At 38.3% G+C, this 25017-nt stretch overlaps 1 protein-coding gene and 1 long non-coding RNA gene across 30 annotated transcripts in view; both read left to right on the forward strand.

The window, feature by feature from the left end:
- The window catches only part of LOC127867079 (unconventional myosin-Va-like), a 114500-nt gene that overhangs the window by 45265 nt on the left and 44218 nt on the right, over positions 1 to 25017 (forward strand). For all 29 annotated transcript variants that reach the window (XM_052408031.1, XM_052408036.1, XM_052408033.1 and 26 more), the window contains 15 exons: positions 1829 to 1951; positions 2228 to 2325; positions 2667 to 2865; positions 4995 to 5206; positions 6807 to 6921; positions 9400 to 9516; positions 10801 to 10875; positions 11685 to 11774; positions 13622 to 13849; positions 14250 to 14349; positions 16169 to 16305; positions 18607 to 18723; positions 21728 to 21868; positions 23130 to 23218; positions 24161 to 24236. In XM_052408031.1, coding sequence (XP_052263991.1) covers positions 1829 to 1951; positions 2228 to 2325; positions 2667 to 2865; positions 4995 to 5206; positions 6807 to 6921; positions 9400 to 9516; positions 10801 to 10875; positions 11685 to 11774; positions 13622 to 13849; positions 14250 to 14349; positions 16169 to 16305; positions 18607 to 18723; positions 21728 to 21868; positions 23130 to 23218; positions 24161 to 24236 — 1917 coding nt within the window. The remainder of the gene's footprint in view (positions 1 to 1828; positions 1952 to 2227; positions 2326 to 2666; positions 2866 to 4994; positions 5207 to 6806; positions 6922 to 9399; positions 9517 to 10800; positions 10876 to 11684; positions 11775 to 13621; positions 13850 to 14249; positions 14350 to 16168; positions 16306 to 18606; positions 18724 to 21727; positions 21869 to 23129; positions 23219 to 24160; positions 24237 to 25017) is intronic.
- LOC127867083 (uncharacterized) lies at positions 20654 to 21277 on the forward strand. Its single transcript, XR_008043254.1, has 2 exons — positions 20654 to 20870; positions 21033 to 21277. It is a non-coding gene; the product is annotated as an uncharacterized LOC127867083 (long non-coding RNA).

Below are 25017 nucleotides of genomic sequence, written 5' to 3' on the forward strand. Positions count from 1 at the left end.
TGAGGTGGGTAGCATGTGAACATCATGAAGGCCTCTGAGGTGGGTAGAACATGTGAACATCATGAAGGCCTCTGAGGTGGGTAGCATGTGAACATCATGAAGGCCTCTGAGGTGGGTAGGAACATGTGAACATCATGAAGGCCTCTGAGGTGGGTAGCATGTGAACATCATGAAGGCCTCTGAGGTGGGTAGCATGTGAACATCATGAAGGCCTCTGAGGTGGGTAGCATGTGAACATCATGAAGGCCTCTGAGGTGGGTAGGAACATGTGAACATCATGAAGGCCTCTGAGGTGGGTAGGAACATGTGAACATCATGAAGGCCTCTGAGGTGGATAGGAACATGTGAACATCATGAAGGCCTCTGAGGTGGGTAGGAACATGTGAACATCATGAAGGCCTCTGAGGTGGGTAGCATGTGAACATCATGAAGGCCTCTGAGGTGGGTAGCATGTGAACATCATGAAGGCCTCTGAGGTGGGTAGGAACATGTGAACATCATGAAGGCCTCTGAGGTGGGTAGCATGTGAACATCATGAAGGCCTCTGAGGTGGGTAGCATGTGAACATCATGAAGGCCTCTGAGGTGGGTAGAACATGTGAACATCATGAAGGCCTCTGAGGTGGGTAGCATGTGAACATCATGAAGGCCTCTGAGGTGGGTAGCATGTGAACATCATGAAGGCCTCTGAGGTGGGTAGCATGTGAACATCATGAAGGCCTCTGAGGTGGGTAGCATGTGAACATCATGAAGGCCTCCGAGGTGGGTAGCATGTGAACATCATGAAGGCCTCTGAGGTGGGTAGCATGTGAACATCATGAAGGCCTCTGAGGTGGGTAGCATGTGAACATCATGAAGGCCTCTGAGGTGGGTAGCATGTGAACATCATGAAGGCCTCTGAGGTGGGTAGCATGTGAACATCATGAAGGCCTCTGAGGTGGGTAGCATGTGAACATCATGAAGGCCTCTGAGGTGGGTAGCAAAGTGCAGAAACAGAATGATTGGTTTTGTAAAACTAGGCTTAAAGTGATTATGCTAGATTGCAGACCCACAATGTTTTGCTTATTGAAGAGCTAGCATAAAGAGCAAATTACATATTGCAGTCCCAAAATGAGTCCCAGAATGATTTTTACTGTCATAAAAGATATTGCTAGATTGGCGTATGTTTGATTGAGGTACAAGAAATGCTGGTCATATAATATCTAACTTGAAGGGCATTGTATAGTTGCAAGCCTCAGCAAGATTGGTTACAATCCTTGTTTTAAGGGGATATGCTCGAAGTAGTGCCAGTAAGATTGGTTACAAGCCTTGTTTTAAGGGGATATGCTAGAAGTAGTCCCAGCAAGATTGGTTAAAAGCCTAGTTTCAAGGGAATATGCTAGAAGTAGTCCCAGCAAGATTGGTTACAAGCCTAGTTTCAAGGGGATATGCTAGAAGTAGTCCCAGCAAGATTGGTTACAAGCCTAGTTTCAAGGGGATATGCTAGAAGTAGTCCCAGCAAAATTGGTTACAAGCCTAGTTTCAAGGGGATATGCTAGAAGTAGTCCCAGCAAGATTGGCTACAAGCCTAGTTTCAAGGGGATATGCTAGAACTAGTCCCAACAAGATTGGTTACAAGCCTAGTTTCAAGAGGATATGCTAGAAGTAGTCCCAGTAAGATTGGTTACAAGCATAGTTTCAAGGGGATATGCTAGAAGTAAGTCCAGCAAGATTGGTCATGGGCCTGCTCGACACATTTCACTGAATTCGATTGTCAGTTGGCAATGGCCACTTAATTAAATTGCCACTTGATTTGCACTTGATGCTATGTTCACCCCTTCTTGTTTCAGTTTGAGCTGGTAGGAGAGCTGTTTGTGGACCTCACAGAGGATACTGGGAAGGGCCGGGTACAAGCTTTACAGACTGGGCCAAGGGGTTCCTCTAAACAGATGAAGAAAACAGTCGGATCTCAGGTGAGTTAAGTGTACTTTGATAATCCAGGGGTCTCAGAGTTAATGCATCTGTACATGAAGTCTTCTACGGTGATGGCCATCTTTTACTATGTACCATGTAGTCCAAATTACACATCTCCAGGAGGTGATTGTAAAAATACTGATTGTGATATATAGTTGACTACACTTGCTTGTTATGTTTATAATATGGGTGAAAGGTTTTTTAATGCTGAATTATTTGACAGATTTCTTTAATAAGTGGCATTTTATCACTTATATTTCTTATGTTTATTTCAGTTCCGGGAGTCGCTGACATTGCTAATGGAGACACTCAATTCCACGTCACCTCACTACATCCGATGTATCAAACCCAATGATCTCAAGGCCTCATTTGTGTAAGTACCGTCAAATAAGAATTATACAAATAGATACACTTATAATCGCATTAGCTGTTTTGTTTAATTAATATTACTATTATCAAGAATATTTAAAATTCCCAATTGAATTTGTGACAAAAATTTTAAAGAAAAAGTCATCTTTTAGTTGATCTCCTTATCTATCTGAATTAGATGAATTAAGTAAATGTTATCCAATTAAATAACTTTTATTCTCAATTTAAAAGTATTTATTGGCAAAAAACAATTTAAGTCAAAATGACATGATTTTTCTCAATGCAAACAGCCTTAGGCACATTTTCAAAATGGTGAGAAATATCACTGTACTGAATATTGTGCAGGTTTGAGCCCAAGAGAGCCGTGGAGCAGCTGCGTGCCTGTGGAGTCCTGGAGACAATCCGGATCAGCGCCGCAGGATTCCCGTCTCGCTGGACCTACCCAGAGTTCTTCCAGAGATACCGGGTGCTTGCATTGTCTCGAGACATCAACAGGAAAGATTTCAAGAAATCCTGCACAGTCGTGCTTCCAAAACTGATACAGGTAACCTTTTGGGCATACACATAATTATTTGGGCATGCTTAGGACCAAACTAAGTTTGATGCATGTGTTTAAAATTTTGTCCAAAATTAGCCTATGCAGTCCCCACTTTTTGGATTAACTGGAGTGTTGTTTAGAGAAAACTTCCTTTAAACAAAAGACTCCATAATAGCGGAAAGTGTTCCCGGATTAGTCTTTGAAACTTAACCCATTTACGCCTAGCGTCCTGAAAAAAGGACTTTGCAAACAGCGTAGACCCAGATGAGACGCGGCATAATGCGACGTCTCATCTGGGTCTGCGCTGTTTGCTTAAAGGAATTTCTGTAAGAAATATTCTAAAAATAGAAATAAATATACTAGACATCCCTAATTTTGGAAATAAATTGATCCAATTTAGAAGGATGGGAGAGTCCACTAGGCATAAATGGGTAAATGCACATGCATGAAAGCCTGTTTTCCAAGAATGAGACTTATTACTGTCCAAAAGGTCTCATATGATGATTTCTTATCTATAACTGGCTCAAATTCACTGCAAATTGGTACTTGACCTGAATTGTTATCAAGGCCATGAAGGTCCAAATTTGTATTCCCCCCGATCGATAGATCGAGGGTATATTGTTTTTGGCCTGTCTTTCTTTTTTTCTGTCTGTCATTCTGTCCCAAAACTTTAGCCTTACAGTAAAGTTTTGCAATAACTTTTGAATATTGAACATAGCAAGTTGATATTTGGCATGCATGTGTATCTCATGGAGCTGCACATTTTGAGTGGTGAAAGGTCAAGGTCATCCTTCAAGGTTATAGGTAAAAAATTTAAAACTTTAATATAGTAAAGTTTTGCAATAACTTTTGAAATATTGAACGTAGCAACTTGATATTTGGTATGCATGTGTATCTCATAGAGCTGCACATTTTGAGTGGTGAAAGGTCAAGGTCATCCTTCAAGGTTAAAGGTTACAAAAAAGTGGCGCATTAGGGGGTATTGTGTTTCTGACAAACACATCTTTTGTTCTAGGACCTCATGCATTTTCATTGGTTTTGTCTTAGAGCTGACAGACTTTTTGGGGACTGGCATGGTGTAAGCATTCAAAGATTTTTTTAAATTTTAATTTTTTTTTAGCTCGGCTGTTTTCGGAGAAAACCTGAGTTATTGTCATAGCCAGATTGTCATTTCGTGGCGTCTGCCGTCCACATCGTGCTAAAACCTAAACATTTTGTAAACCTTTTGAACATTGGCTCTAAAATCCAAGTGATTCCACCTACAACTTTGAAACTTCATATGTAGCTGCACCTTGATGAGTTCTACACGTCACATCCATTTTTGGGTCACTAGGTCAAAGGTCAAGGCCACTGTGACCTCTTTAAAAAATAAATTCTGACAAGCTTTCATTTATTCAAAACTGCACCCGAAGCCAAGCGTTGGCACCCGTTAAGTGGTGCTCTTGTTTACTTTATATTTATTATTAATAATAAAGTGATTGGGCAGAATAAGTGGATGCATTTTTTTGCCAGAAGGAGATACATTTCACAGAAAGAACGTGTAATAAGACGCTACTTGAAATATATCTATAATGTATATATACAATCAAGAAAGAATATGTGATAAGAACCATACCATATGTAATGTAATCCATCTTTTATGTTTAATATTGCACGCCTTGTATATACATTTATGTACTTTTTTGCTCATGTATTCATGTCAAACATGAATTGAGTTGAAATAAAAGGTTTTTGACTTGACTTGACTTAAATGATAATGTCCTTTTTATTTTTTGCTTAAATAATGATCTCCATTTTTATATTCACTTTAATAATAATCTCCATTTTTATATTCACTTTAATAATAATCTCCTTTTTATTTTCACCTAAATAATAATCTCCTTTTTACTGTTCACTTAAACAAAAATCTCTTTTTTATTTTCACGTAAATAATAATGTCCTTTTTATTGTCACTTTAGCAATGATCTCCTTTTTATTTTCACTTTAATAATAATCTCCTTTTTATTGTCACTTAATCAATGATCTCCTTTTTTATTTTCACTTAAATAATAATCTCCTTATTCTATAAACCTTTTTAATGTATACTTAAATCATAATTATTCTAGTTCTGTATTTTCACTTCAATCTACTTGCAGGATGTAGACAAGTATCGGTTTGGGAAGACAAAGATATTTTTCCGGGCGGGTCAGGTGGCCTACCTGGAGAAGTTGAGAGCCGACAAGTTGCGTGCCTGCGGTATTATGATCCAGAAACATGTGAGAGGCTGGCAGATGAAGAACAAGTACAAGAGACTGAGGACTGCAGCCCTGGGGGTGCAGAGATATGGCCGCGGGAAACTGGCAAGAAGGTGAGGGGAAACTGGCCAGAAGGTGAGGGGAAACTGGCTAGGTGAGGGGAAACTGGCTAGAATGTGAGGGGTAAGTGGCTAGAAGGTGAGGGGAAACTGGCTAGAAGGTGACGGGAAACTGGCTAGAAGCTGAGGGGTAACTGGCTAGAAGGTGAGGGGAAACTGGCTAGAAGGTGAGGGGAAACTGGCTAGAAGGTGACGGGAAACTGGCTAGAAGGTGACGGGAAACTGGCAAGGTGAGGGGAAACTGGCTAGAAGGTGGAGGAAACTGGCTAGATGGTGAGGGGAAACTGGCTAGAATGTGAGGGGAAACTGGCTAGAAGGTGAGGGGAAACTGGCGAGAATGTGAGGGGAAACTGGCTAGAAGGTCAGGGGAAAATGGCTAGAAGGTGAGGGGAAATGGCTAGAAGGTGTGTTATAGGGGAAAACTGACAAGAAGGTGTGTGTGTAGAGAAATATGGTAGGGGTAAATTGACTAGGTGTGTGTAGAGATATGGGCTGGGAAAACTTGCGAGAAGTTGAGGAGAAAATGGTTAGAAGGTGTGTGACAGGGGAAAACTATGTAGGTGTGTGTGTAGAGATATGGCAAGTGGGGTGGGGGGGAACTTGCAAGATGGTGGGTGTGTAGAGATTTGGCAGGGTCACTGGATAGAAGGTATGTGTGTAGACAGATATAATAGGGGGAAACTGGCTAGAAGGTGCGTGTGTAGAGATATAGCAGGGGGGAAAAATGGCTAGAAGGTTGGTGTTTAGAGATATGGCAGTGGGAAACTAGCTATAAGGTGGGTGTGTAGAGAGATATGCCTGGGGGATATTGGGTTGAAGGTGGGTGGCAGGGCGAAAATGGCTTGAAGGTGAGTGGGAAACTGGCTATATAGTGAGGGGAAAACTGGCTAGAAGTGAGGATAAAACTAGAAACTGGCTAGAAAGTGAGCAAGCAGGGGAAAGCTTGCTAGAAAGTGGGTGACAGGGCGAAACTGACTAGACGGTGAGTGGGAAACTGGCTAGAAGGTAAGTGGGAAACTGGCTAGAAGGTGAGTATAAAACTGTATTAGTCCACATTTCATTTACAGTCATACACTATAATTTAGGGTTTATTTGTTATCAAATGGATTTGTTTACAATCCAGAACTCAACAAGTGGCATATAGCATGTTTAAATTGTATTGAAATATACACAGCTCATGATGCTGATAAGTTATGGTAAATTTTTACAAATGATCAAAGATCATAGATAATTTTTGTTGGGTATTTTATTGCATTGGTGATAAAATAAATGAATACTTGGTAATATTCAAATGTGACAGATGATAATATCTGATAAACTTCAAGTGAGTTTAAATAAAAAAATGTTTTATTGTTTTAGATGTTTCAGATGTAAAATCTTCTCTGTATTGAATTAATTTAGCAAGAAAATGGAATGGGAAAATGGGATTACGAGTAATTGGTTTTGAAATGTGAACCTGTTTTTGAGGTTTGTGAAATGTTATTATTATATTTGTTTCATGATATTTTTTATTAGCTTAAGCACATTCATAATACATGGTATATTAGTAGATCATAAAAAGTCTTCAACATTTGTATGGTTGTCTGTGTTCCAGATACGCCCAGTACCTGCGTGAGACCCGTGCAGCCACCACCATTCAGAAGCACTGGCGGGGATACAAGACTCGACGTACATTCCACTCCGTACAACACGCCGTCGTCAAAATACAGGTACCATTAAAGCCTTGCTCTGGGAAAATGGGGCTTAATGCAAGTGCCTAAAGTGTTATCCCAGATTAGCGTGTGCAGTCCCCAAGGCAAATCAGGGACGACACTTTCCGCTTAAACTAGATTTTGACTAAGAACAGACTTATTTTCAACAAAAATACCATACACGGAGAAAACGTTATCCTTAATTACCCTGTGTGGACTGTACAGGCTAATCTGGGACAACACTTTACGCACATGCATTAAGCCCCATTTTCTCAGAGGGTTTCCCATAGAGCTGTGTGATATTACCGGCCTTAGACTCTTTATGCCCCCGTTGGAGGGCATGTAGTGAATGCAATGTCCGTCCATCTGTCTGTCTGTCTGTCTGTCACACTTTGCGTTTAGGATTAGAACAATTCTCATAACTTCTATTTCGCTTGATATGTAACCCTCATATTTGGTATGCATGTGTATATGGACAAGGCCTATCCATATGCACAGAAATTTTGACCCCTGTGACCTTGACCTTGAACTTAAGATCCGCATTTAGGTTTCGAAATCTGCGTTTAGGTTTCAAAAGATGCTCATAACTTCTATCAAAGCGTTTTTCAGGACATATGTCATCATATGGATACAGCTCTTGTTTCTAAATGCTTCCAGATAAACACCTGATTTTTGGTGCGTGAATTAACCTACACGGCTTACTTATCAAGTTGGAGTTTCTTTCCTGTCCATAGATTTTTAACACTCACTGGCCTTGTACTTTGGAATTAAAAAAACAACTACCTTTTTTCTTAATTTTTGTCTAAATACTTTTAGATAATCAACTGATTTTTTTGTGATAGTCTACCTACATTTTTTTTGTGATAGTCTACCTACATGACTTACAGATTAAATTTGAGTTTCATTCTGGTCCATTGATTTTCAATGAAGTTACAGGCCTTGAACTTAACAATTTTCTATAAAATAGCTAATGTGCAGCTTCAAAGTACTGTAGGGGGCATTGTGTGCAGCTTCAAAGCACTGTAGGGGGCATTGTGTGCAGCTTCAAAGTACTGTAGGGGGCATTGTGTGCAGCTTCAAAGCACTGTAGGGGGCATTGTGCGCAGCTTCAAAGTACTGTAGGGGGCATTGTGTGCAGCTTCAATGTACTGTAGGGGGCATTGTGTGCAGCTTCAAAGCACTGTAGGGGGCATTGTGTGCAGCTTCAAAGTACTGTAGGGGGCATTGTGTGCAGCTTCAAAGCACTGTAGGGGGCATTGTGTGCAGCTTCAAAGTACTGTAGGGGGCATTGTGTGCCGCTTCAAAGTACTGTAGGGGGCATTGTGTGCAGTTTCAAAGTACTGTAGGGGGCATTGTGTGCAGCTTCAAAGTACTGTAGGGGGGCATTGTGTGCAGCTTCAAAGTACTGTAGGGGGCATTGTGTGCAGCTTCAAAGTACTGTAGGGGGCATTGTGTGCAGCTTCAAAGTACTGTAGGGGGCATTGTGTGCAGCTTCAAAGTACTGTAGGGGGCATTGTGTGCAGCTTCAAAGTACTGTAGGGGGCATTGTGTGCAGCTTCAAAGTACTGTAGGGGCATTGTGTGCAGCTTTCAAAGTACTGTAGGGGGCATTGTGTGCAGCTTCAAAGTACTGTTGGGGGCATTGTGTGCAGCTTCAAAGTACTGTAGGGGGCATTGTGTGCAGCTTCAAAGTACTGTAGGGGGCATTGTGTGCAGCTTCAAAGTACTGTAGGGGGCATTGTGTGCAGCTTCAAAGTACTGTAGGGGGCATTGTGTGCAGATTCAAAGTACTGTAGGGAGCATTGCGTGCAGCTTCAAAGTACTGTAGGGGGCATTGCGTGCAGCTTCAAAGTACTGTAGGGGGCATTGTGTGCAGCTTCAAAGTACTGTTGGGGGCATTGTGTGCAGCTTCAAAGTACTGTAGGGGGCATTGTGTGCAGCTTCAAAGTACTGTTGGGGGCATTGTGTGCAGCTTCAAAGTACTGTAGGAGGCATTGTGTTTTACAAACACAGCTTTCCTTCTAGTTAAATGTGTTGAAATTGTTATTTTGAACTATTATTTTTTAGCGACTCAATATGCTCAGATATTTTAAAAAATCTTTCACGTATATTTTCTGTTTCTGTCTGAAGATAGTTCTTGACTAATGTTAATAGAATCATCAGATAATTGTTCAGGGAGATTTGTTGTTACATTTTAACATGATAATTGAAGACGCAAAGTATATAAATTTGTGTAATCAGTTTCAATTGTATTGAAGATTCCAGTATATGTGAATCCTGTCAGAGATTTAAAAAATTAACATAGTGAATCAGTAGTTTAATTACAATGTTTAAATTCAATTTTGTATTATTGCTTATGCTTTTTTGGTGTTTTCTGGTTTTTATTGAATGCTTTTTTTAGCAGACAATTCAAACCCCTTAACCTTTTAAAAGAAAATGATGCATGTCTGTTTATGTGTGTGTGTCAATGTTTCCATGTTGATTCTCCCGTCCCCAGGCCGCTGTGCGAGGGTTCTTTGGTCGTCGTGCCTTCCAGAAGCGTCTGTACGAGTACAAGACCAGAGTCATCCAGTCTCGAGTCAGAACATTCCTGGCACGCAAACAGTTCCAGAAGGTACTCAAAGTGACTTAGTGGAGCCTGGGTCTAGGAAAACTGGGCTTAATGCATTTGTGTAAAGTGTCATCCCAGATTAGCCAGTCCAGTGTACACAGGCTAATAGTGCAGTGTGCACAGGCTAATAAGAGATGCCCCTATCCACTTATATTGAATTTTTTGTGTAAAGAAAGTCTCTTCTTTAAAAAAATCCATTCTAGGTGGAAAGTATCATCCCTAATTAGCCTGTGTGGACTTCACAGACTAATTTGGGATGACATTTTATGCAGTAGGCATTAAGCCTAGTTTTCCCAGAATGAGGCTCATTAACCCTTGACATCATTGCATAAGTAAACCATAAATAGGGGGTTATATTGGTTCATTTACACTTGACATCATTGCATAAGTAAACCATAAATAGGGGGTTATATTGGCTCATTAACACTTGGCATTATTGCATAAGTAAACCATAAATAGGGGGTTATATTGGTTCATTTACACTTAACATCATTGCATAAGTAAACCATAAATAGGGGGTTATATTGGGCACACTTGACATTTATCATTGCATAAGTAAACCATAAATAGGGGGTTATATTGGCTCATTAACACTTGACATCATTGCATAAGTAAACCATAAATAGGGGGTTATATTGGCTCATTAACACTTAAAATCATTGCATAAGTTAACCATAAATAGGGGGGTATATTTGGCTCATTAACACTTGACATCATTGCATAAGTAAACCATAAATAGGGGGTTATATTGGTTCATTTACACTTGACATCATTGCATAAGTAAACCATAAATAGGGGGTTATATTGGTTCATTTACACTTGACATCATTGGATAAGTAAACCATAAATAGGGGGTTATATTGGTTCATTTACACTTGACATCATTGCATAAGTAAACCATAGATTGGGGGTTATATTGGGCTCACAAAAAATAATAAAAAAAATGTATTTTATAAGCTTTTTGGTGGCTTAAAGTGTTTGCAATACTTTACCAAAGTTCATGACGTAAGTATGAAGTTGTATTGAATTGCATTACCTATTGAGAGGTTGTTTGTTTGGCTTAACAATTTGTGTGTGTAGAATTTGCATTAAAGGTACTTTTTTACCTAAATGTCAGCCTTGTTGTAGTCATCAGCATCATGATCTGGTTAAAACATCTCCAAATCTGTTTTTTCTACAGGTGTTTAATTAAAACTTCTTGCTTGTGTCTAAGGTCATTGTGTGAGGTCACTGACCATGACCTTTAACTCTGTTCTATGTATCCTATCTCCATATTCCATCTTGCAGGTACTATATGGTATTGTCAAGGTTCAAGGTCACTTCAGGCGACGAAAAGCAAAGGAGGAGCTTAGGCTTCTGAAGGTGAGACATTTGTGGAGGATTACGTCCTGAACATTTTATTTAACAAAAATCCCATTGTAAAGCTGCGCACGTTAGTAATGCAAAATGAAATATATTACCCAGACACTGCTTAATAAACTTAGTTTGCATTTCAGATGTGCACTTATTTAGGAAATCATGTTATAATCTGTATAGTTCTTTATTGTTTTCCTATGCATGCCTAGCATATACGTAAACAAGCGATTTATTTTCTGCAGAGGATATCTTTATTCAGTTTTTGAATTTATTAGAGATGTAAGAGATTATTATTTGAAGCAATTTAATCTTGTAAGAGATCTGTCAAAGTTATGGATTGAATTTTGTAAAATATAATTATTAATGGGTGATTTTATTTTATGCTTTCCGGTGGTAGAGAGTTTATAGAGAAATATCAGTGGAATAAAACTGGTATTTCACTGTTTTAAACAGTGAAAAATAACAGTGAAAAATAACAATATTTTTCACTGTTTAACTGTGAAATGACGTCATTTTTTTGACGAAATGATTTCATAAATCCAGCAAAATTATCCAGTTAAACTCTTTTGCAATGTAAATAAACAGTGAAAAAAATAATAGAATAAAAAAAAAAATTGTTAGATTTGATGGAATATCGATTTTATTTCACTGGTGATCATAAAAAATACATATTTTTACTCGTGGCTGTGCCACTCGTGAAAATATTATTTTATATGATCACTTGTGAAATAAAATCAATATTCCATCGAATCCAACAAATATCCTCCATGTATTTTTGTGAGATCCAAAAGTGATTGTGCATTTTGTGCTTTCAGATCGAGGCTCGTTCAATGGAGAACATCAAGAACGTGAACAAGGGTCTGGAAAACAAGATCATCCAGCTTCAACAACAACTTGACTCCAGGGTGAGTAATTGTTTACAACAACCTGACTCCAAGGTGAGTAGTTCTTTACAACAACTCAACTCCAAAATCAGCTACTCAGGATTTTGTATGATTTTTTTTAAAAGTCTGTTGAACAATCATCAGCTTCCAGAGAAGAACAAAGTCATGTGCTTGTATTCATCAACCTGTTCTAAACTAAAGAATAAAGAATAGTCCAAGACTCAATAGATATACCTCAGAGTTCCAAGACTCAATAGATATACCTCAGAGTTCCAAGACTCAATAGATATACCTCAGAGTAGTCCAAGACTCAATAGATATACCTCAGAATAGTCCAAGACTCAATAGATATACCTCAGAGTAGTCCAAGACTCAATAGATATACCTCAGAGTAGTCCAAGACTCAATAGATATACCTCAGAATAGTCCAAGACTCAATAGATATACATCAGAGTTCCAAGACTCAATAGATATTCCTCAGAGTAGTCCAAGACTCAATAGATATACATCAGAGTTCCAAGACTCAATAGATATACCTCAGAATAGTCCAAGACTCAATAGATATACCTCAGAATAGTCCAAGACTCAATAGATATACCTCAGAATAGTCCAAGACTCAATAGATATACCTCAGAATAGTCCAAGACTCAATAGATATACATCAGAGTTCCAAGACACAATAGATATACCTCAGAATAGTCCAAGACTCAATAGATATACATCAGAGTTCCAAGACTCAATAGATATACCTCAGAGTAGTCCAAGACTCAATAGATATACCTCAGAGTAGTCCAAGACTCAATAGATATACCTCAGCGTAGTCCAAGACTCAATAGATATACCTCAGAGTAGTCCAAGACTCAATAGATGTACCTCAGAGTAGTCCAAGACTCAATAGATATACCTCAGAATAGTCCAAGACTCAATAGATATACCTCAGAGTAGTCCAAGACTCAATAGATGTACCTCAGAGTAGTCCAAGACTCAATAGATATACCTCAGAGTAGTCCAAGACTCAATAGATATACCTCAGAATAGTCCAAGACTCAATAGATATACCTCAGAATAGTCCAAAACTCAAAAGATATACCTCAGAGTTCCAAGACTCAATAGATATACCTCAGAGTAGCCCAAGACTCAATAGATATACCTCAGAATAGTCCAAGACTCAATAGATATACCTCAGAGTTCCAAGACTCAATAGATATACCTCAGAATAGTCCAGGACTCAATAGATATACATCAGAGTTCCAAGACTCAATAGATATACCTCAGAGTAGTCAAAGACTCAATAGATATACCTCAGAGTAGTCCAAGACTCAATAGATATACCTCAGGATAGTCCAAGACTCAATAGATATACCTCAGAGTTCCAAGACTCAATAGATATACCTCAGAATAGTCCAAGACTCAATAGATATACATCAGAGTAGTCCAAGACTCAATAGATATACATCAGAGTTCCAAGACTCAATAGATATACCTCAGAGTAGTCCAAGACTCAATAGATGTTCCTCAGAGTAGTCCAAGACTCAATAGATATACCTCAGAATAGTCCAAGACTCAATAGATATACATCAGAGTAGTCCAAGACTCAATAGATATACCTCAGAGTAGTCCAAGACTCAATAGATATACCTCAGAGCTTGCATGTATACAGTCTAAACATGGTCCTTATATCATTAACACTTTGTTTGTAATGAAGAATTATACATTTAGAGGTGTTAGCTGCCATGCTTTTCTTGTCTTTCAATCAAAGTTTTTACAAATATTCTTTATTTAAGTCTCAGAAATCGGTTGGTGAATATAGGCCTAGGTTATGTGCCTTCCAGTCATTATTCTGTCTTTAATGATGGTGAATATTTTAGAAAAAAGAAAATCAAGACGTGGTTGAGAAACAGAACTCGGCAATCAAAGCTCTGGAGGCAGAGAAAGACAGACTGCTTATCAGCAGCACTGAGGGACAGAAGGCGTCCAACCGCTTGGCTGAACTCGAGAACGAGCTAAGACAACTACGCGCTGAGCTCGAGAGAGAAAGGGGAGAGAAACAGGACCTGGTGTCAGAGAAGGAGATCTTAAGACAGAAATACGAACAGGTGGGGAAAGAGAGCCTGAGAAACTTATTACTGTTTTATTATTCAATAAAAGGAATCAACTTGTATAATGATATGATTCAAGCAAGAAAATGTATTTAGAGGGTTTCTCTAAAGGTTTAAAGCGGCCAATTGTTGGTATTGATGGTTTTTCCACATAAAAAAAGACGTGTGTTAAATTTATTATTTTTCTCACTCTTCAAAATTAATACTAGTGTGCATATGTATTGCAGTTCTTAATTTATGAAGAGTTTACTAATATTACTTATTTTCCCACTACCACAAAAGTGTCCCATATACTAGATTTTATAATTATAACAATAATTAGCTATAATGAAATAAACATTTTCTATGGGTGATTGATCCTTTGTATGTTACTGCATTTTATCATTCTTTTTTGTAGGATGTGGGTGTACTCAAAGCAGAAAACTCTTCGATGAAGGAAGAACTGGATGCTGCCAATAGGAAACTGCAGGAACAAATGAAAATATCCGCAACCACAGGTTTAAAGAAAAGTTATCACTCTAAGAAGCAAAGTTCAAATTACTATATGCAATCAGCATAAAACAATAAACAGACTTCGAGTAACTTTAATCAATCAAGAAAGTTCTTTAATTTAATTTGATTTTCTAAGTAACATTAAAAGTGTCAAAATGCGTATCTGATTTGTAAAGGCTAATGTGTCATACAAGCAGTATACATAAAACTATTACTATTCACATTTAGCCAAATCAAACAATCAAAATGTTTTGATTTTGCATGAATAAAAGTTCAGAAAGCATAAATGTAATTAATGTTAAAAAAATTGCCCTTGTAGCTGTTCATGTTTTTGACGGTAGGTATAAGATAGCACTGCAAAGGAATCGATATGATAGCTCTGATCAGATTTAAATATTAGCACTGCAATCAGATCTAAATATTTGCACTGCAATGGGATTTAAATGTTAACACTGCAATCAGATTTAAATGTTAGCACTGCAATCAGATCTAAATGTTTGCACTGCAATGGGATTTAAATGTTAACACTGCAATATTTAAATGGTTCCACTGCAATCAGATTAAAAAATAAGCACTACAGTCAGATTTATATTTTAGATCTGCAATGAGATTGGAATGTTAGCATTGCAATGGGATTGAAGTGTTAGCACTGCAATGGGATTGAAGTGTCAGCACTGCAATGGGATTAAAATGTTAGCACTGCAATATAATTGAAATGTAAGCAAGGCGATGGGATTTCAATGTTATGACTGCAATGATATTGAAATGTAAGCGCTATCATTGGTTTGAATTGTCAGTTTTTCTTTTCTTCAAACTTCAGGGGCTATATTGGACACTTATATCTAATAATAAGATGAAACATCTCCTTTTCATCTGAAAGCATGTTACAGGAGACATTGGAAACTGGCATTGTCTAGTAACTATCCTTCAAGAAAAGTTTCTCAACCAATCAGATTGCTTGATTAAAAGTTCTTGTCCAATCAGATGGCTTGTTACAGGTGGCAGGTAGAACTTCCATTTTCCAGTCACTATTCTTGGTTCAAGGTCTTTTACCAATTGAATGGCTTCTTTCAAGGTTCTTGACCAATGAGATGGCTTGTTTCAAAGTAAGTTCTTGACCAATGAGATGAGATTGCTTGCTTCAAAGTTCTTGACCAATGGGATGGCTTGCGACAGGAAGCAGTGAGAACTATCTTTGTAGCAAAGTTCTTGACCAATAAGATGTCTTCCTACATAAGGCAGTAAAAACTGGCATTGTCAAATCACTATCCTTTAAGAAAATTCATTGATGATTAAGATATATTGTTACAGTAGGCAGTGAGAACTTGGATAGTCCAGGGACTATCCTTGTAGCAAAGTTCTTGATCATTGAGATATGTTGTTAATGCAGAGGGTGACAACTTGGATTGTCCAGTCACTATCCTTGTAGCATAGCTCTTGACCAATGAGATATCTTGTTAAAGTAGGCAGTGAGAACTGGTATTGTCCACTCAATATCATTGTAGCAAAGTTCTTGACCAATGACATTTCTTGTTACAGCAGACACTGAGAACTGGCATTGTCTTGTCACTATCCTGGTAGCAAAGTTCTTGACCAATGATATTACTTGTTACAGAAAGCAGAGAGAATTTGGTTGTTCAGTCCTTAATTTTACTGGTAGCAAAGTTCTTGACAAATGCGATTTGATATAGTAGTGAGTGAGAACTGGCATTGTCCAATCAATATCCTTGTAGCAAAGAGTTGGCTTGTTCTTTGTCAATAAGATGGTTTGTTCTTGACCAATATGATGGCTGGTTTCAAAGTTCCTGAGATTGCTTGTTATAGGTGGCAATGAGAAGTGGGAGGAGCAGCGACGGATGCTGATAGCAGAGATGGAGTCAGAGAGGCAACACCATCAAAGGCTGGTCAAGGAACACAACCGGCTTCTGCAGAGATTTGAAAACATGCAAGGGGAGATGCAGGTGAGTTAGGACCAAACAGAATGCTTGTCTCTTAAAGCCATAATGATATTTACAAATCATTTTTATGTCCCCCACCACTATAGTGGGGACATATTGTTTTTGCCCTGTCTGTTGGTTTGTTGGTTGGTTGGTTTGTTTGGTCAAACTTTAACATTTTGCAATAAATTTTGCAATATTGAAGATGGCAACTTGATATTTGGCATGCATGTGTATCTCATGGAGCTGCCCATTTTGAGTGGTGAAAGGTCAAGGTCATCCTTCAAGGTCAAAGGTAAAATATATAGCTTTAAAGCGGCGCAAAAGTGGACAAAGTGTTTCTGACAAACACATATCTTGTTTTCCCATATTATTTAACGACCTTTGGCTCCAAGAATATGAGTAGATGCAGGGAGAGCTGCAGCTGACTGTTGACCAATCACAATGCTCGTCTTAAATTGTTATGAAAGTACTAACCACTCAGATTGTGTGTTATATATAATTTGATTTTTGTAAGTATTTTTATGGTTACTACCAACCAAACAATATCATGATCATCATTCCCTTGACCGGTCTGGCGGTTGGGGAAAAATGAGAGACAAGGACACAGAGATCCAGCCCCAGGCAGGTCTTATGTTTGCTGCTATGAGAAGTTCTTTCATTGGAAGTGACATCTACTCATTCACATTGGCCATCCAGCTTTTCTTATCACGGCTTAGATGGCTACCTCACTCGAAGAATCTCTGGAGCTCAGTCTTGCACAGTGATTTGTGTCTGGTGACATGTCCAGCTTTTGTTGTTTGACGGTGGCCAGTAGGGAATCTTGTGGGCCTAAAAGCGCCCCTGTCATGTTTTCGACATACTTGTTGGTATTGTGTTACAGGTATGAGATGCAGACCAGTCTTCAGAGTCACTGGTGTTCACAATGTTTCAGGGGTTTCTCAATGATGACTCTGCAGTTGAAGGTCTGTTCCACTTTGCTTTGCCCAGCTCTGAATCTAGTCTGCTCTTCTGCCAGCAGTTCTTCTTCTTTACTTTTCAATCAGTTGAGGATGATGTGCAGCATTACTTTGCTGGGATGGCTGATAAGGCTGATGGTGCAGTTATTCTGGCTTAGCTTCAGATAACCCTTTTTAGGTAGGGGTATGACCAGAGACTGGGTCAACTCTTGGGCCACTTCTTGTTCTTCCCTCATTGCTGCAGTTGTTGCTTCTCATCCATGTTTAATCACTTCAGAAGGGCTGTTGTCATCTCCCTGAGATTTTCATATCTTAGACTGCGTATTGCCTCTTTCACCTCTGTCTTTAGTATGGAGGGACTGTCGTTGTCCCCTTCTGGTCTGGGATCATTCTGAAAGAGACTGGGGTCTGGTAAAAGGGGGTATTTTTAGAGGTCACTGCAGTATTCACTGAACCTGTACATTACTGTGACATTTTAGGTGAGGAGGTTTCCAACAGCGTCTGCTATAGAAACGGCCTTTGGCTGACTGGTCTTTGTGAGGGTCTTGAGAGTGCGTTAGGCCTTCTAACTGCTGCCTGCGGCTATCTCTTTGTCCATGTTGATACATTGCTCCTCAATCCACTCCTCCTTGACCTCTTTCATCTTATTTCTTACCTCCCTGTTTGCTTTCTGGTATTCTGTCCTAGACTCCTGGCTGGTGTACTTCTCATGCTCAGCTGTCTTCTCTGGTCCCAGAGGTCCATGACCTTGGTCTTCACCCATGGCTTGTTCTTCCTTCTCTCTTTCCTAAGAACTTCTTCTTCTGATGACAGCAGGACATCCTTGATGTTGTTGGTGATGGTGTCAATGTCATTGGCTACTTTGTTCAGGGCTGCAAACTTACTGCGCTTGAAATGCATCTGCTTTCTCTGGATCTTTCATTTTCCGTGAGTCAATTCTAATTTGGGGGTTCTTGGTGATGTGCTTGTTCTTTGTTTATGCTGAACTTGAACCGAAAATTACTTGAGATTAAACCAGGGTCACCAAGGTGTAAAGCATGTGTACCAAGCACTGCACTATATGGACATCCATTCTTACTATCATTCTAGTTGGCTGTTATTTATATGAGCCTTGCATGTGCCTAAGGTGTTGCCAATATTAGCCATATCAGTCTTCACAGTCTAATCAGGGAATACACTTTCTGTCTAAACTCTTATTTTTGCTTTGAAGAGACTTTCTTTAAACGAAAATACCATAGAAGCATAAATTGTCATCTCTGATAAGCCTGTGGGGACTGCACAGTTTAACTTGGGACAAAACTTTTTGCACATGAATTAAGCCCTTTTTCCAAGAGCGAGGTTCAGATGTTATTCCTGAATGTTGCAGATGCTGACCAGTCCCACTAAGGGCCACAAGCGGACACCGTCTGACATCAGCCAACTGAGCATGGAGTCTGTTGCAAGCTCGGTGTCACCTGACCAGAAAGAGGAGGAGGAGAAGGATGTGAGTTGTGTCCAATGACTGTCTTAGCTACTGTAATGCTATATAAAGAATGACAGGTTACTGTCTTAGCTACTGTAATGCTATATAGAGAATGACAGGTTACTGTCTTAGCTACTGTAATGCTATATAAAGAATGACAGGTTACTGTCTTAGCTTCTGTAATGCTATATAAAGAATGACAGGTTACTGACTTAGCTACTGTAATGCTATATAAAGAATGATAGGTTACGGTCTTAGCTTCTGTAATGCTATATAAAGAATGACAGGTTACTGTCTTAGCTACTGTAATGCTATATAAAGAATGACAGGTTACTGTCTAAGCTACTGTAATGCTATATAAAGAATGACAGGTTACTGACTTAGCTACTGTAATGCTATATAAAGAATGACAGGTTACTGTCTTAGCTACTGTAATGCTATATATAGAATGACAGGTTACTGTCTTAGCTACTGTAATGCTATATAAAGACTGACAGGTTACTGTCTTAGCTACTGTAATGCTATATAAAGAATGACAGGTTACTGTCTTAGCTACTGTAATGCTATATAAAGAATGACAGGTTACTGTCTTAGCTACTGTAATGCTATATAAAGAATGACAGGTTACTGTCTTAGCTACTGTAATGCTATATAAAGAATGACAGGTTACTGTCTTAGCTACTGTAATGCTATATAAAGAATGACAGGTTACTGTCTTAGCTACTGTAATGCTATATAAAGAATGACAGGTTACTGTCTTAGCTTCTGTAATGCTATATAAAGAATGACAGGTTACTGTCTTAGCTACTGTGATGCTATTAAAGAATGACAGGTTACTGTCTTAGCTACTGTGATGCTATATAAAGAATGACAGGTTACTGTCTTAGCTACTGTAATGCTATATAAAGAATGACATGTTACTGTCTTAGCTACTGTAATGCTATATATAGAATGACAGGTTACTGTCTTAGCTTCTGTAATGCTATATAAAGAATGACAGGTTACTGTCTTAGCTACTGTAATGCTATATAAAGAATGACAGGTTACTGTCTTAGCTACTGTAATGCTATATAAAGAATGACAGGTTACTGTCTTAGCTACTGTAATGCTATATAAAGACTGACAGGTTACTGTCTTAGCTACTGTAATGCTATATAAAGAATGACAGGTTACTGTCTTAGCTACTGTAGTGCTATATAAAGAATGACAGGTTACTGTCTTAGCTACTGTAATGCCATATAAAGAATAACAGGTTACTGTCTTAGCTACTGTAATGCTATATAAAGAATGACAGGTTACTGTCTGATCATTTTGTATTACATCAGGGGAGGCTAAGAATAAAATAAAGGAAGGATGACATATAGTCCATCTGTACATCCGGATTTTTATTTTTATTTACACAACGCTTTCAGATATTAAGATGTTGAGTCTACCTACATGACCTACAGTTGAAGTGTGAGTTTTGTTCTTGTCCATTTATTTTTGGAGAAGTTATGTACCATGGACTAAAAACCATTTTCCTAATTTTTTTTTACGAATCGCTTTCAGATGTTTAGCTGATTGTTGGTATGTGAGTTTACCTACATTTTACAGATGAAGTGTGAGTTGTGTTCCAGTACATGAGTTGTGTTCCAGTCCATGAGTTGTGTTCCAGTCCATGAGTTTTGTTCTGGTCCATGAGTTTTGTTCTGGTCCATGAGTTTTGTTCTGGTCAATTGATTTTTAGCGAAGTTATGGGCCTTGGACTTAACAATTTTCTTTATAATAGCTGCTGTGCGGTTTCAAAGCGCAGATGGGAGCATTGTTTTTCACAAACACAGGTCTTGTTCTAATTAGCATACCTCTACGTTGACGGGAATTAAAATGACTTATAAAAGTTTGACATGTTAATAATGACATCATGAGCATGTGCGTTTAATATATGTAAAAAGTGTATTGTGTGTGCCTTTTGATGTTTTTAACCAGGTTTTCCGAAGGAAAAAACTGGTTATTAGATTGGCGAATGCGGGCGGGCTGGCTGGCGGGCTGGCTGGCTGGCGGGCTGGCGGAATAAGCTTGTCCGGGCCATAACTATGTCGTTCATTGTCAGATTTTAAAATCATTTGGCACATTTGTTCACCATCATTGGACGGTGTGTCGCGCGAAATAATTACGTCGATATCTCCAAGGTCAAGGTCACACTTTGAGTTCAAAGGTCAAAAATGGCCATAAATGAGCTTGTCCGAGCCATAACTATGTCGTTCATCGTCAGATTTTAAAATCATTTGGCACATTTGTTCACCATCATTGGACGGTGTGTCGCGCGAAATAATTACGTCGATATCTCCAAGGTCAAGGTCACACTTTGAGTTCAAAGGTCAAAAATGGCCATAAATGAGCTTGTCCTGGCCATAACTATGTCATTCATTGTGAGATTTTAAAATCATTTGGCACATTTGTTCACCATCATGGGACGGTGTGTCCCACGAAAGAATCACGTCAATATCTCCAATGTCAAGGTCGCCACAACTAAAAATAGATTTAAAAAAAAAAAAAAACTTACAAAGGGGGTTAATTTTTTTTGGTCATTTCAAAAGTTCAGTTTGAGTTTTCTCCCTTTATCAGATTTTTTTTTCACAATGAAAACCTGGTTTTGTGACAATTTTGTCCCTTGTTTGTGTCTAAAATACATTACATCTTAGAATCAAATTATTTGTTTGGTTAAGTCTGATTCTATTTTACCAAAACAGATGACTTTATTGTCGATTCCAAGTAATATGAACTACCTTCACACAGCAACTGATAAAACAACTTCCTGTTGATGTGATATAACAAAAATATGTATCAAGGAGCGTTATATCAGGCAGATATCGATGTAGTGGTATGATATTATAGTTTTCATAGTGTAATAGAGTTGAAGAAATGAAAACGTTTGTGATCTCCATGAACTGTAACATTGCCTTGGTGAACCATACACTCATATATATTTTTCATATTCAAAATCAGGGCCAGAGTCATTGTTACATTAAGTGTTTTCTTTATGCAGGACCAGGGCTATGGCACAGAGAAGAAGAAACGTCAGGCCCCTACCCCACCCACTGCTGCTGCCATGGAGAAACAGATGAAAGAGGCCAAACCGTCTCCATTGGCAACCGACAGTATCCCTGAAAAAGAGGATGCAGAAAAGGTGCTGACATAGTGAGCCTTGCTTTGGGAAAACTGGGCTTAAACCTTTCAGTGCAGGAACCGAATTTTAAAAGCCTTTGCAAACAGTTTGGATCCAGATGAGACGCCACAGAACGTGGTGTCTCATCAGGATCCAAACTGTTTGCTATTCTGATAGTATTCTTTGAAAAAAATCGAAGAAAATGCTAATTTTAGAAATTCATCAGACGACATTTAAGCAGACGACAAATTTCCCAGCATGCAAAGGGTTAATGCATGTGAATAAAGTGTTGTCCTATATCAGCCTATGCAGTCAACACAGGTTAATCAGGAACAACATTTTCTATCTAAATTAATTTTCGCTAAGAAGAGACTTCTTTTAAACTGAAAATACCATTCAAGCTGAAAGTATCATCCCTGATTAGCTATCGCAGACATCTTTGACTAACCCTTTACCACTTAGATATGTATTTTAACGCATTTGTTGTCCCTTAGAAAGTTAAATATAATGAAATACCTTTCTTACTAAATTCAAGTTTAAAAGGCTGCATTTCTAATCCTTAGATACTGATGAGCAGCAAACAGCATAAAACCTGAACAGACTGCGAATTACCCACTGGCTGTTCTGGTTTTATGCTGTTTGCACATAGCCATTTTCACTTTGCTTCTGAGTGGGAGAGGGCTAATCTAGGAGAACACTTGTCGCACATGCATTAAGTCCAGTTTTCCAAAAACGAGGCTCCAATGTTGCATAAAAAGATAGGATGTCCCATTGAATCTGGGGACGGTAAAACAAATCCTTTCAAGCTCATTTCAGCTTGTTTGATCGGTCAAATGCCTTAAAATGTTTCAAATAGGCAATCATTATTAAGTTATGTATGACACACATCCTTATCCATAGTTAAGAGTTTTGTATTGCAATGTTTCATTTAGTTGAGTTAAACTCCTTAGTACATTTAAAAAAAAAGACAACATTTTTTTGATAAAAACAGATCGACTCAAGAACATCATGAAACAATTTTAAGAATTGTTTCAAATTGCTTAATTCAAATACAGGTAATGACTTTTGATAAATATCAGAAAGGATTAATGAAACTAAGATAAAAAATCATGATAATTTGACTATTTGTTCCATTTAAAGAAAAAAGTGAGGAGAACTATTACTCACAATTGTTTGCACTGATTGAGGGCATCTTAACCATTATTAAATGATAATTGTGTGCTTTGTATATTTGATGGAAGAGCAGTGAAGTCAAATGTTTTACCGAGTTCCATTCATTCAGACATTGCCGCCCGCTGATATTGATGTGGCCTTGATTCTCAAACTGCAGAGACTGGTGAAATCATTGGAGAAGGAGAGGGATACAATCAGGTAGATATTTGAGAGTTCTGAAGAGTTATTACAAATCAACAACCAATATTGAATTTTATATTGCCCTATTTACTGATGTAGTATATTTTCTTTATTGATGATACTTGTATTTTTACAAAATCACACAATTCAATACTGACAAAAGGCACACTTTATATCCAATGTGACTTCTACTCACACTATATATCAGCAGTCTTTAGTGAACATTGCAATAACAACAAGTGCATTATTTATAATTTACAATCTTGAAAATAAGCGAGGGAAATCTGGGCTATCTTGGTTCCATCAACATTATACATTTGAGCCATGCTTTTGGAAAATCCCTTTAATGCATGTGCATGGAGTGTTGTCCCAGATTAGTCTAAGCAGTCAGCACTGGCTAAGTAAGGACGACACTTTCCTTTTTTACGGAATTTTTCATTTATAGGATTTGTTTTTTAAATTAAAATCCAGTCTAGGCAGAAAGAGCTGTCCCTGATTAGCCTGTGCAGCCCTGTTTTCCCAGAGTGTGTCTCATTCTTGTTTGTTTTACCAGAGTGTGTCTCATTCTTGTCCTGTTTTCCCAGAGTGTGTCTCATTCTTGTCCTGTTTTCCCAGAGTGTGTCTCATTCTTTTCCTGTTTTCCCAGAGTGTGTCTCATTCTTGTCCTGTTTTCCCAGAGTGTGTCTCATTCTTGTCCTGTTTTCCCAGAGTGTGTCTCATTCTTGTCTGTTTTCCCAGAGTGTGTCTCATTCTTGTCCTGTTTTTTCCAGAGTGTATCTCATTCTTGTCCTGTTTTTCCAGAGTGTGTCTCATTCTTGTCCTGTTTTCCCAGAGTGTGTCTCATTCTTGTCCTGTTTTACCAGAGTGTATCTCATTCTTGTCCTGTTTTCGCAGAGTGTGTCTCATTCTTGTCCTGTTTTCCCAGAGTGTGTCTCATTCTTGTTTGTTTTTGTTTCCCAGGAAGAAGTTTGAAGCCCTTGAAGAACAGGCCAAGGAGGGGACTGGGTTTGGGGACTCAGCCTTCAAATCTCTCAAGGTAGCATAGCAACCTAGTAACCTAGCAACCTTAGTCCCCTTGATTACAGTATGACACACTTGTTTGCAATGGTACTGTACAGAGATTATGTGTGTGTTTTACAGTAGAATTGCGATTATCACACTTCTAAAAACATTCAAACCTGCTTCAAAATCGATCAGGACCAATATTCACAAAGCTAATTTGGGTAATATTAAGTAAAATTGCTCTGAACTGAAATGTTCAGATCAAGTTTTCTGTAAGCAATCAGATGTTTTCTGCTTACAAATGGTTGAAATATAATTCATCCTAGTAATATTAACCTGTTTAAGACATACAAATATTAAAAAACCTAAAGTAACACTGCATGAGACTTGAGAGACAATGTCAATAAAAATGTAGTCAATACAGTAATTATGCAACACAGTTAAACATAATCTGGTGTATTTATAAAAGAAATCGTAATTCAACTGTATTGACATACTTAAATATAGTACCAAATTGGAGCACATATTTGCTGTTGCTGTTAGTGCATTTTTTGTTTTAAATATTTGTGCATGATCAATATTTCTAGGTCATTCATTTTTAATACATTTTTATGTGACAGTTTTAAACTATGTTGATAAAAGTAGAATTATTACATTTTTAGCTCACCTGAGCAGATGTGCTGCAGGTGAGCAATTGTGATCAGTCTTTGTTCAGCATCTCATGTACTGTGTGATGAGTGGTGCGCTGGTCAACTTTTTCCTCGTTATACTCTGGGGACCACATTTGTTACTAACACTCAAGTGTCAAAATTTAT

The sequence above is a fragment of the Dreissena polymorpha genome, chromosome 2 (genome assembly GCF_020536995.1).
Source record: "Dreissena polymorpha isolate Duluth1 chromosome 2, UMN_Dpol_1.0, whole genome shotgun sequence".
In the NCBI taxonomy this organism is placed as follows: Eukaryota; Metazoa; Mollusca; class Bivalvia; order Myida; family Dreissenidae; genus Dreissena; species Dreissena polymorpha.